Genomic DNA, 13,847 nt, shown 5'->3' with positions numbered 1-13,847 from the left:
TGGTCTCCGAACTGCCGCCCAAGGGCAAGATGTGGCCCTTTGCTTGCCATTATCTCACCCTTGGGGCACTATTCCTTCTACTGACAGTTACAATGGGGCAAATTCCTGCCAATGAAACCAACAGTTGGACAATATCCCTTCCACTGACACCAGCAATGGGGCAGTAGTCCTTTCGCTAACACTAACAATGGGGCACTATTCCTCCAACTGATAGCAATGATTGGCACTATTCCTCCCCCTGGCAATGGGGCACTATTCCTTCCACTGACGCTAACAGTGGGGCACTATTCCTCCCACTGACACCAACAATGTGGTACTATTCCTCCCACTGACACCAACAATGGGGCACTATTCCTCCCACTGACACCAACAATGGGGCACTATTCCTTCCACTGACACCAACAATGGCACCAACAATGGGGCACTATTCCTTTCACTGACACTAACAGTGGGGCACTATTCCTCCCACTTACACCAACAATGGGCACTATTCCTCTTACTGACACCAACAATGGGCACTATTCCTCTTACTGACACCAACAATGGGCACTATTCCTCCCCCTGACACCAGCAATGGGGCACTATTCCTCCCACTGACACCAACGATGGGCACTATTCCTCCCACTGATACTATGGACCTTGCTTTGTACACTGGTGCGCAGTCATGTTGGAACCAGAAGGAGCCATCCCCAAACTGTTCCTACAAAGTTGGGAGCATGAAATTGTCCAAAATGTCTCGGTATGCTTAAGAGTTCCCTTCACTGGAACTAAGGGGCCAAGCCCAACCCCTGAAAAACAACCCCACACCATAATCCCCCCCTCCACCAAATGATTTGGACCAGCGCACAAAGCAAGGCCCATAAAGACATGGATGAGTGAGTTTGGGGTGGAGGAACTTGGCTGGCCTGCACAGAGTCCTGACCTCAACCCGACAGAACACCTTTGGGATGAATTAGAGCGCAGACTGCGGGCCAGGCCTTCTCTCCAACATCAGTGCCTGACCTCACAAATGAGCTTCTGGAAGAATGGTCAAACTATCCCATAGACACTACAAAACCTTGTGGACAGCCTTCCCAGAAGAGTTGAAGCTTTTATAGCTGCAAAGGGTGGGCCAACTCAATATTGAACCCTACGGACTAAGACTGGGATGCCATTAAAGTTCATGAGCGAGTAAAGGCAGGCGTCCCTATACTTTTGACAATTTAGTGTATAAAGTACATTCACATCAGTCTTTGCTCTTAGGAAACTTACAATCCAAGGTTCCTAACTCACATTCATACATACACATACTAGGGCCAATTAACTTAATTTAGATTTATTTTGATTAAATAATTAATTCAATTAAATTTAGATTAAATAATTAATATAGCTTAATTTAGACAGGAGCCAATTAACCTCACAGCATGTCTTTGGAAGGTGGGAGGAAACTGGAGGACCCGGAGGAAACCCAAGCAGGCACAGGGAGAACATGGAAACTACAGGCAGGTAGCAACATGGTTGGGATTCGAACCGGTGACCCCAGTGCTGCCAGGCGGAAGAGCTAGCCACTATTTTTTGTGAGTATATAATATGCTGTTTTTAACCACTTGCCGATCGCATAACGCCGTTATACAGCGGCAGAGCGGCTCTCCTGTGCCAGATCACGTACCTAGCACATGATCTGGCACTTCCGGGTAGGGGTCACAAGCTGATGAGCATCTGCCGGCCATTAGATGACAACTGGGCGAGGAGACAGACAGGACAGAGCTCTGCCTATGTAAACAATACAGAGCTCCGTCCTGTCAGCGGGGATGTGCTGGATTTTGTTTCCCTGAAATGAAGGAAGTATGGACTGGCTTAATTACCGCCTCCTGACTGCAAAATGTAGTTACATGGCAGCAGAGCGGCTCTCCTGCGCCGGATCATGTACTAGGTACCTGATCTGGCACTTCCCGGTAGAGGGTGCGCACAAGCACAAGCTGATCAGCAGGTGTCGGCCAATGGATGTCTGTTGGCACCCGCTGATCGGCGAGGAAAGACACAGAACTCTGCCTATGTAAACAATGCAGGTACGTGATCCAGCACTTCCCGGTAGGGGGCGCGCACAAGCTGATCAGCAGGTGTCGGCCAATGGATGTCTGTTGGCACCCGCTGATCGGTGAGGAGAGACACAGAACTCTGCCTATGTAAACAATGCAGGTACGTGATCCGGCACTTCCCGGTAGGGGGCGCGCACAAGCACAAGCTGATCAGCAGGTGTCGGCCAATGGATGTCTGCCGGCACTCGCTGATCGGCGAGGAGAGACACAGAACTCTGCTTATGTAAACAATGCAGGTACGTGATCCGGCACTTCCCGGTAGAGGGCACGCACAAGTCTAAGCTGATCAGCAGGTGTCAGCCAACGGATGTCTGCCGGCACCCGCTGATCGGCGAGGAGAGACACAGAACAGAACTCTGCCAATGTAAACAATGCAGGTACGTGATCTGACACTTCCCAGTAGAGGGCGCGCACAAGCGCAAGCTGATCAGCAGGTGTCGGCCAATGGATGTCTGCCGGCACCCGCTGATCGGCGAGGAAAGACACAGAACTCTGCCTATGTAAACAATGCAGGTACGTGATCCGGCACTTCCCGGTAGGGGGCGCGCACAAGCACAAGCTGATCAGCAGGTGTCGGCCAATGGATGTCTGCCGGCACTCGCTGATCGGCGAGGAGAGACACAGAACTCTGCTTATGTAAACAATGCAGGTACGTGATCCGGCACTTCCCGGTAGAGGGCGCGCACAAGCACAAGCTGATCAGCAGGTGTCGGCCAATGGATGTCTGTTGGCACCCGCTGATCGGTGAGGAGAGACACAGAACTCTGCCTATGTAAACAATGCAGGTACGTGATCCGGCACTTCCCGGTAGGGGGCGCGCACAAGCACAAGCTGATCAGCAGGTGTCGGCCAATGGATGTCTGCCGGCACTCGCTGATCGGCGAGGAGAGACACAGAACTCTGCTTATGTAAACAATGCAGGTACGTGATCCGGCACTTCCCGGTAGAGGGCACGCACAAGTCTAAGCTGATCAGCAAGTGTCAGCCAACGGATGTCTGCCGGCACCCGCTGATCGGCGAGGAGAGACACAGAACAGAACTCTGCCAATGTAAACAATGCAGGTACGTGATCTGGCACTTCCCAGTAGAGGGCGCGCACAAGCGCAAGCTGATCAGCAGGTGTCGGCCAATGGATGTTTGCCGCTGATCGGCCAGGAGAGACACAGAACTCTGCCAATGTAAACAATGCAGAGCTCTGTTCTGTTAGCAGGGATGTAATGGATTTTCTTTCCCTGCAAAAGACATTGCTTAGTAAAAGAAAAACATACAGTGGGGGGGGGGGGGGCTGGGCCAGGGAGCAAGGGGGCAATTGCCCCCTGGGCCGCTCTGATGCCCTGTAAAAAGGCTGCACCGCTTCTGCCACAGACGTGCCTAAATGATGCCTGCTGTAGAGAAGTAAGAAGTCCTCACTGCTGACCTACTGAGTGCAGGATGAAGACAAGGACAGAGCACAACCCCCCCCCCCCCCCCAGCATGGATGGTGTAAACTGTGTCTGAGCAGAGGCCGGTTCCATGACCCACTGGAGACTCTCCCCCCCCGGCCAGCCCCAACTGAGCTGTCTCAGCTCCCCCAACCGCCCCTGCTGGCCAGGTCGGGAACCCAGATTCGGCCGGTGGGAGCTTCAGCCTTGAATGGGGGGTTAGAGAGAGGCCGGGAAGAGGGGGGCCAAGTCGCTGCACCATGGACCTCTGGATTGTACTTGCCCCCTGGGCCGAAAGTTACCAGTCAGCCCCTGCATACAGTACACACTGCCTAGGCTCACATTTAACCCTTTGATCGCCAGGAAGATGAGAGTAGTAGTGCAACAAATGAAATGGGCTTGTTAGAAATGAGCCTACTACATGTGCCTTCTGGGGGATGCCATGGCACAGATCACACATAGCGGAAGGCGGGCTAGCCATGGACAGCGGCCTCTCACCGTAGTCTCCCAGCGGAAGATGTTGCTGTGGAAGCAGATCCAGCTCTCGGACAGGTAAAGGCGGCCTTGCAGTAGGATGTCCTTCTGTAGGGCACAGGCGTAATCTGAGGGCAGAGACAGACCAGTTATAAAGTGCAAACACGACTACCAGAAATACCATGCATGACTCGGATACACAATCATGTGAAAAAGTAAGTGCACCCCATGGAAACTTTCAATATACACTATATTACCAAAAGTATTGGGACGCCTGCCTTTACACGCACAAGAACTTTAATGGCAAAACAAACAAAGGGCCAGTTTACTGTCCTTCAGACTTTAGGGGAGCCAGATTGTGGCCAGTGTGAGTAGACAATGCCCGATCTTTGGTATTGGGGGAGAAATAGTTGGTGTCAGTAGGAGTAATAGTGCCACATTGTTGGTGTCAGTGAAAGGAATTATGCCCCATCGTTGATGTCAGTTGAAGGCATAGTGCCATATTGTTGGTGTCAGTGGAAGGAATAGCGCCTCATTGTTCGTGTCAGTGGAAGGAATAGTGCCACATTGTTGGTGTCAGTGGAAGGCATAGTGCCCCATCGTTGATGTCAGTTGAAGGCATAGTGCCTCATTGTTGGTGTCAGTGGAAGGAATAGTGCCACATTGTTGGTGTCAGTGCAAGGAATTATGCCTCATTGTTGGTGTCAGTGCAAGGAATTATGCCCCATTGGTAATGTCAGTGGAAGGCATAGTGCCCCATTGTTCGTGTCAGTTGAAGGAATAGTGCCACATTGTTGGTGTCAGTGGGAGGAATAGTGCCCCATCATTGATGTCAGTGGGAGGAATAGTGCCACATTATTGGTGTCAGTGGAAGGAATAGTGCCCCATCATTGATGTCAGTTGAAGGAATAGTGCCACATTGTTGGTGTCAGTGGAAGGAATAGTGCCCCATTGTTGGTGTCAGTGCAAGGAATTATGCCACATCGTTGATGTCAGTTGAAGGCATAGTGCCACATTATTGGTATCAGTAGAAGGAATTATGCCTCATCGTTTTTGTCAGTTGAAGGAATAGTACCACATTCTTGGTGTCAGTGAAAGGAATAGAGCCCCATCATTGATGTCAGTTGAAGGCATAGTGCCACATTGTTGGTATTAGTGGAAGGAATAGTGCCCCGTTGTTGGTGTCAGTTGAAGGCATAGTGCCACATTGTTGGTGTCAGTGGGAGGAATTATGCCCCATTGTTGGTGTCAGTGGAAGGAATAGTGCCACATTGTTGGTGTCAGTGGGAGGAATAATGCCCCATTGTTGGTGTCATTAGCAGGAATAATGCCTCAAGGGCTGGATAAAGGCAAGCAAAGAGCCGCATCTGGCCCCTGGGCCACAGTTTGGAGACTGCTGTACTAGAGATACTAAGAAACATAAACGATGAATAGATGAACTCTTCAGTATATACTAAACCAGGGATCCTCAAACTACACATCCCATGAGGCTTTGTAAAACTCTGACATTCACAGAAGTGACTAGGCATGATGGGAATTGTAGTTCCTGAACAAATGGAGGGCCATAGTTTGAAGACCCCCTGTATTAAACAATAAAAAAAAAATTGGGTGCACTGGCCCTTTAAATGTTCATGTTTAAACTCCTATATAGGTCATATCAGGGTTTTCTGCAGGGACAGGACAGCTGAGAAATATGAGCTGACACTCAGATTGTATGTGACCCTTAATCTGACCTCTGAAATACGACCCCCGACCCTGGGACAGGGTAAGTACATACACAGAATTCCAGGTCTGTCTGTCACCATATAGGTGGTCATACTGAGATTTAGGTTGATTCAGAGTAATCACAAACATCCCATTCATCATAAAATAAAATACATTTAAATAAAATAATACAAAAATAATAAAATAACATAAATAAAATAAAATAAAAATAAAATAAAATAATAAAAAAATAAAATAAAATAAAATAATAAATAAAATAAAATAAAATAAAATAAAGTAAAATAAAATAATAAATAAAATAAAATAATAAATAAAATAAAATAAAAAATAAAATAAAATATTGAACAATGCAAAACACGGGGTATTATCCTGCACTTTGCGATTGATTGAAAATATCCGACAATACGATCTTTTATTGATAAATGTAAAGGATCATTTAAAAATTATAATTGACCCAATCTAACTTTGGAACGGTTCTCCTGACACATGCAGGTAATTGTTGGATTGATCAGACAGGATCATCGAAATTCCAACAAGGCCAATCATCTTAGCAGAGTTGATGTCCGTCAAGAACTTACTAAATCGACCAAATGGAGTTTGACCATTTTAGTTGCATTGAATGAACAGTATTTTAGGATAATATCAATACATGTGTGGCCACCTCTATAGACCGATCTCTGGGATTGATTTACTAAAGACAAATAGACTCTGCACTTTGCAAAAGGCAAGTGGCACTCTACAAACGCAGTTGCTCCTGACTTTAGTAAATGAGCAGAAGCTCTGCTGAGTCTGACTTCCATCACCCAATCATGTGCAAGCAAAAATGCTGTTTTTTTTTAATTTTCCTTTCACGTGATTGGATACTCTTTGCAAAGTGAAGAAGTGAAGTCTTACCTCATTTACTAAGCTCTGGAGCCATTGCACTTGCAGAGGGTAATTGCACTTTGCAAAGTGCAATGTCTAATTGCCTTTAGTAAATCCACCCCTCTGTGTCATCTCACCTAAATCTGGGCAGGGTCAGGGTGTAACCACTGGAAGGTCTCCTCTATGTACTTATCCCACAGCTCAGTCTGTCCTTTCCAGGGTTAAGAGCCTATAGGTGGCCATGCTGGACCAGCCAAATGTCAATCAGTGTAAGTGTGTTCCCATCCCTGCTAGACAGAAGTCAATCATTATATCAACTTCTGTCAAATGAAAAATTCGGAAAATTTTTGTCAACGATGAAGCCCCGAAAAAGGGCGAAACACGTCTGGGGAGGTGAAAAACAGGAGCTGATGCCATCTTTCACCCATTTTATTCAAATGTATGCAACAGGGAGTCTGTGTGCAGAAGACCACCATTTTGGTAAAATGGACCTTTTGTTAACTGAAATTAAATTTTTCAACAAAATGCTAAAAGAGCAAATCTGTAGCTAATACATACACTATATTACCAAAAGTATTGGGACGCCTGCCTTTACACACACATGAACTTTAATGGCATCCCAGTCTTAGTCTGTAGGGTTCAATATGGAGTTGGACCACCCTTTGCAGCTATAACAGCTTCAACTCTTCTGGGAAGGCTGTCCACAAGGTTTAGGAGTGTGTCTATGGGAATGTTTGATCAATCTTCCAGAAGTGCATTTGTGAGGTCAGGCACTGATGTTGGATGAAAAGACCTGGCTTGCAGTCTCCGCTCTAATTCATCCCAAAGGTGTTCTATCGGGTTGAGGTCAGGACTCTGTGCAGGCTAATCAAGTTCTTCCACCCCAAACTCGTTTTATGGACCTTGCTTTGAGACTCTGGTGCGCAGTCATGGTGGAGCAGAAAGGGCCATCCCCAAACTACTCCCACAAAGTTGGGAGCAGGCCAGTCAAGTTCTTCCACCTCAAACTTGCTCATCCATGTCTTTATGGACCTTGCTTTCTGTACTGGTGATATTGGAACAGAACAGGAAAGAGCCATCCCCAAACTGTTCCCACAAAGTTGGGAGCATGAAATTGTCCAAAATGTCTTGGTATGCTGACGCCTTAAGAGTTCCCTTCACTGGAACTAAGAGGCCAAGCCCTAAAAAACAACCCCACACCATAATCCCCCTCCACCAAATGATTTGGACCAGTGTGCAAAGCAAGGTCCATAAAGACATGGATGAGCGAGTTTGGGGTGGAGGAAGTTGACTGGCCTGCACAGAGTCCTGACCTCAATCCGAGGTGCAGATGTGCTTCTGGAAGAATGGTCAAACATTCCCATAGACACACTCCTAAACCTTGTGGACAGCCTTCACAGAAGAGTTGAAGCTGTTATAGCTTCAAAGGGTGGGCTAACTCAACATTGAACCCTACGGACTAAGATTGGGATGCCATTAACCGGTTGCCAACCGCCGCAAGTACATATACTGCGGCGGTCAGCCCCGGCCAGGCAAAGTGACGTATGGGTACGTCACTCGCCTGTCACTTGCTTGTGAGCCAATAGCGGGTGAGCGCGTGCCCACGGAGGCGTGCGCCCGCCCCGGTTCGTTCCCTGGGAAGTCCGTGCGTGTGACCGGCGGACCCGATGTCCGCCGGTCACTCGCGATTTTCCGGTGCAGAGGGAGAAAGGCAGGCGGCTAGTGTAATCAAGCCGCGTGTCATTCTCCCTTGTGTAGGAATAGTGATCATACGGTTCTACTATGTAGGACCGTTGATCACTGTTCCTACACCAGTAGCCACAGCCAATCACAGTTAGAATCACGCCCCTAGGGACACACTTAACCCCTCCTTCCCCAATAAAGTTAACCCCTTCCCTGACAGTGTCATTTTGCAGTAACAGTGCATATGTATAGCACTGATTACTGTAGTAATGTCACTGGTACCCCCAAAAGTGTCAAAAATGTCAGTCAAGGGTCCGATCTGTCCGCCGCAATGTCGCAGTACCGAAAAAAAATCGCAGATTGCCGCCATTACGCGTTAAAAAAAACCCGCCAAAAATGACAAAAATCTTTCCCTTAGTTAGTAAACGCAATAACTTTTGCGCAAACCAATCAAAATACGCTTTTTGCGATTTTTTTTACCAAACATATGTAGCATAAAACAAATTGACCTAAAATGTTAAACAATTATGATTTTTACATTTTTTTTTTGGGGAATTTCATATAAAAAAATGTGAAAAATATTGTTATTTTTGCTAAATTGTCGCTCTTTTTTTGTTTATAGCGCAAAAAGTAAAAATCGCACAGGTGATCAAATACCACCAAAAGAAAGCTCTGTTTGTGGGGAAAAAAGGGACGTCAAATTCGTTTAGGTACATCGTCGCAAGACCGCACAATTGTCCGTTAAATCACGCAGTGCCGAATCGCAAAAAAAACCCTGGTCGGAATGGGGGTAAAATCTTCCGGGGCTTAAGTGGCTAAAGTTCCTGTGTGCTTGTAAAGGCAGGCATCCCAATACTTTTGGTAATATAGTGTATCACTGCTAGAAAATCGGCAGTGTGACAAGGACCCACAGTCAAAATATTCTCTATAGACAGTAGGGCAGATTTACTACAAACGTTGATAATCGTCGCTGAAAAAAGTGAGAATCGCACATGATTGGGTATTCACATGAATGGAAAATTGATGTAAATGTTCACACCATTATTTGGGTGAAGATTTTGTAACTTCTTTGGTCAATTGGTCTCACTGACCCCCCCCCCCCCCCAACAATAAATCCCTCCTCCCCGGTGACCGCAAACAGCGTCAACTCACCAACAATCAGCTTCTCGCTCTCCGGCAAATCTTTAAACAATTTCTGAAACTCTTCGCTGCGCTGTTTGTAGGTGGAGCTTGAGACCTGTGGCAAGAGATAGACAAAGATTACAATTCATGTATATGTGTCTAGATTTCCACCAATAAAGGCCACGTACATGAAAGGTATGGGCTTCATCTGCCAGGAGCTGGTCCTGTATGTCGTCCTCCATCCTCTTCCTCTGCAGAGTGTCAAGGATCAGGGAACTGGGAGATGACAGATGTCTACACAATTGGCCGGAGAGAACTAAAATTCACACAGTACAAATGTCCAGGCAGGCCTCCCTGGGGTGACACATTCCAGAGATAATGGAGGAGGCCAAATACTTTCCTGAAACCTTTACACTTTTTACTTCAGGCTCCATGTATAGCTGCTGAGATGCCATATGCAAGATACAGTATATGGCCAAAAGCTGAGGACACCCTGACCATCACACCTACTATATGGCCAAAAGCTGAGGACACCCTGACCATCACACCTACTATATGGCCAAAAGCTGAGGACACCCTGACCATTACACCTACTATATGGCCAAAATCTGAGAACACCCTGGCCATTACCCCTACTATATGGCCAAAAGCTGAGGACACCCTGACCATTACACCTACTATATGGCGAAAAGCTGAGGACGCCCTGACCATTACACCTACTATATGGCCAAAAGCTGAGGACACCCTGACCATTACACCTACTATATGGCGAAAAGCTGAGGACACCCTGACCATTACACCTACTATATGGCGAAAAGCTGAGAACACCCTGACCATTGCACCTACTATATGGCCAAAAGCTGAGGACACCCTGACCATTACACCTACTATATGGCTAAAACCTGAGAACACCCTGACCATTGCACCTACTATAAGGCCAAAAGCTGAGGACATCCTGACCAATACACCTACTATATGGCCAAAAGCTGAGGACACCCTGACCAATACACCTACTATATGGCTAAAACCTGAGAACACCCTGACCATTGCACCTACTATAAGGCCAAAAGCTGAGGACATCCTGACCAATACACCTACTATATGGCCAAAAGCTGAGGACACCCTGACCAATACACCTACTATATGGCTAAAACCTGAGAACACACTGACCATTGCACCTACTATAAGGCCAAAAGCTGAGGACACCCTGACCATTACACCTACTATATGGCCAAAAGCTGAGGACATCCTGACCATTACACCTACTATGTGGCCAAAAGCTGAGGACATCCTGACCATTACACCTACTATGTGGCCAAAAGCTGAGGACACCCTGACCATGACACCTACTATATGGCCAAAAGCTGAGGACACCCTGACCATTACACCTACTATGTGGCCAAAAGCTGAGGACACCCTGACCATTACACCTACTATGTGGCCAAAAGCTGCGGACACCCTGACCATTACACCTACTATATGGCCAAAAGCTGAACACACCCTTACCATTACACCTACAATATAGCCAAAAGTTGAGGACGCCTTGACCATCACACCTACTATATGGTCAAAAGTTTAGGACACCCTGACCATCACACTTCCTATATGGCCAAAAAGTCTAGGACACCCTGACCATTACGCCTACTATATGGCCAAAAGTCGAGGACACCCTGACCATTACACCTACTATATGGACAAAAGTCAAAGACACCCTGACCATTACACCTACTATGTGGCCAAAAGCTGCGGACACCCTGACCATTACACCTACTATATGGCCAAAAGCTGAACACACCCTTACCATTACACCTACAATATAGCCAAAAGTTGAGGACGCCTTGACCATCACACCTACTATATGGTCAAAAGTTTAGGACACCCTGACCATCACACTTCCTATATGGCCAAAAAGTCTAGGACACCCTGACCATTACGCCTACTATATGGCCAAAAGTCGAGGACACCCTGACCATTACACCTACTATATGGACAAAAGTCAAAGACACCCTGACCATTACACCTACTATATGGCCAAAAGCTGAGGACACCCTGACCATTACACCTACTATATGGCCAAAAGCTGAGAACACCCTGACCATTACACCTACTATATGGCCAAAAGTTGAGGACGCCCTGACCATCACACCTACTATATGGTCAAAAGTTTAGGACACCCCGACCATTACACTTGCTATATGGCCAAAAGCTGAGCACACCCTGACCATTACACCTACTATATGGCCAAAAGTTGAGGACACCCTGACCATCACATCTACTATATGGTGAAAAGTTTAGGACATCCTGACCATCACACTTCCTATATGGCCAAAAGTCGAGGACACCCTGACCATTACACCTACTATATGGACAAAAGTCAAAGACACCCTGACCATCACACTTACTATATGGCCAAAAGTTGAGGTCACCCTTATTATTACACCTACTATATGGCCAAAAATTGAGGACACCCTGACCATTTCACCTACTATATAGCCAAAAGTTGAGGACACCCTGACCATCACAACCATATTAGGACCAAGCCGTTTTCGGACACATGTTGTTTACAAGTTAAAATCAGTATCTTTCGATAGAAAATTACTTATAACCCCCCCAAACATTATATACATTTTTTAGCAAAGACTCTGAAGAATAAAATGGCGGTCGTTGCAATATTTTTTGTCAAGCTTTATTTGCGCAGTGGTGTTTCAAACACAATTCACTGAATCTAAAAGACGAAACAGTAAAGTTAGCCTCATTTTTTTGTATATTGTGAAAGATGATGTCACGCCGAGAAAATAGATACCTAACATGTTTTGGTTTAAAATTGCGCACATTAATGGAATGGAGACAAACTACGGTACTTAAAAGTCTCCATAGGCGACGCTTTAAAAATGTTTAACGGTTGCCAGTTTAGAATTAAAGAGGAGCTCTTTTGCTAAAATTATTGCTCTCACTCTGGTGGCCGCGGCGATACCTCACATGTGTGGTGCGAACACCGTTTACATTTGCAAGCGCGACGTACGTATTCGTTTTCTTTGGTGCGCGAGCTCATGGGGACAGGGCGCTTAAAACATTTTTTTTCCTATTTATTTTATTTTACTTTTAACACTGTTTTTTTTTTTTTTAAATAAATAAATCTGATCACTTTTATTGCTGTCACAAGGAATGTAAACATCCCTTGTGATAGCATTAGGCAGCAACAGGTACTCTTTATGGAGGGATCTGGGGTCAAAAAGAGCCCAAACCCCTCCACTGCACTTCAAAGTATTAAAAACGCCACAAACAGCATTTTTGAATACTGACAGTTTTTTTCAATCGGCGCCATTAGCAGCCGAGTAAACCTGTAGTGACGTTGTGACGCTGCTTCCAGGTCACATGATCTGAGTCCCGATTGAAGCCAAATCTGGCTTCGTTCTTGACTGTAACCAGCCAGCGGACATGCCAGCTGGTTGCTCGGGTCTCCCGGTGGGACTGGAGACCCGGGCAGAGTGGCGGAAGGCGGCGGGAGGGGGAGACGTCTCCTCCCGCTCACTGCAATAATGGCGGAGCAGCTGCTGAGCTGCATCGGTTGTTATCTCCAGAAAGCCAAGTGCCAGCTATAAAAAAACAGTAACGAGATGATGCCTCTTATAAAAAAGCGGTAACGAGGTGATGCCTCTAGCTGCAGGCATCACCCCGGTACGACCATTTCTTCAAGCCAATGTACAGGTACGTGGGTTTGCGGGAAGTGGATAATATATGGCCAAAAGCTGAGGACATCCTGACCATCACACCTACTATATGGCCAAAAGTTGAGCACACCCTGACCATTACACCTACTATATGGCCAAAAGCTGAGCACACCCTGACCATTACACCTACTATATGGCCAAAAGCTGAAGACACCCTGACCATTACACCTACTATATGGCCAAAAGCTGAGGACATCCTGACCATCACACCTACTATATGGCCAAAAGCTGAGCACACCCTGACCATTACACCTACTATAGGGCCAAAAGCTGAGGACACCCGGACCATTACACCTACTATATGGCCAAAAGCTGAGCACACCCTGACCATTACACCTACAATATGGCCAAAAGTTGAGGACGCCCTGACCATCACACCTACTATATGGTCAAAAGTTTAGGACACCCTGACCATCACATTTCCTATATGGCCAAAAGTTGAGGACACCCTGACTATAACACCTACTATATAGCCAAAAGTTGAGGATGCCCTGACCATCACACCTACTATATGGTCAAAAGTTGAGGACAACCTGACCATCACTCCTCAATAAAATAAATACTCACCTCAAAATTAGTTCAGCTGTTTCTAGTGAAGAGTATTAAAAATGATACAATGTACAAAGGCATTGTAGACAATTGCGTCCTTCCATCCTTGTGGTCACAGTTCGGCCCTTATTGAGCTGGGCATTAAGGACAGGGCAGGTTCAGCAAACACGACTAAAGTTCAGGGATCAAATCCAAACTCC

The 13,847-nt window shown here is 46.4% G+C and overlaps 1 protein-coding gene across 1 annotated transcript in view; it reads right to left on the bottom strand.

Moving 5' to 3' along the window:
- GRAMD1C (GRAM domain containing 1C) overlaps positions 1 to 13,847 on the bottom strand; it is a 263,253-nt gene that overhangs the window by 137,019 nt on the left and 112,387 nt on the right. The window contains exons 3-4 of the mRNA XM_082245479.1: positions 9,398 to 9,482; positions 3,998 to 4,101 (exon numbers count right to left, since the gene is read on the bottom strand). Coding sequence (XP_082101605.1) covers positions 3,998 to 4,101; positions 9,398 to 9,482 — 189 coding nt within the window. The remainder of the gene's footprint in view (positions 1 to 3,997; positions 4,102 to 9,397; positions 9,483 to 13,847) is intronic.

This window comes from Pelophylax lessonae, assembly GCF_965119305.1.
Source record: "Pelophylax lessonae genome assembly, chromosome: 2".
Lineage (NCBI taxonomy): Eukaryota > Metazoa > Chordata > Amphibia > Anura > Ranidae > Pelophylax > Pelophylax lessonae.
Note: the sequence above shows the minus strand (reverse complement) of the source record. Positions and strands in the feature narration are given on the sequence as shown.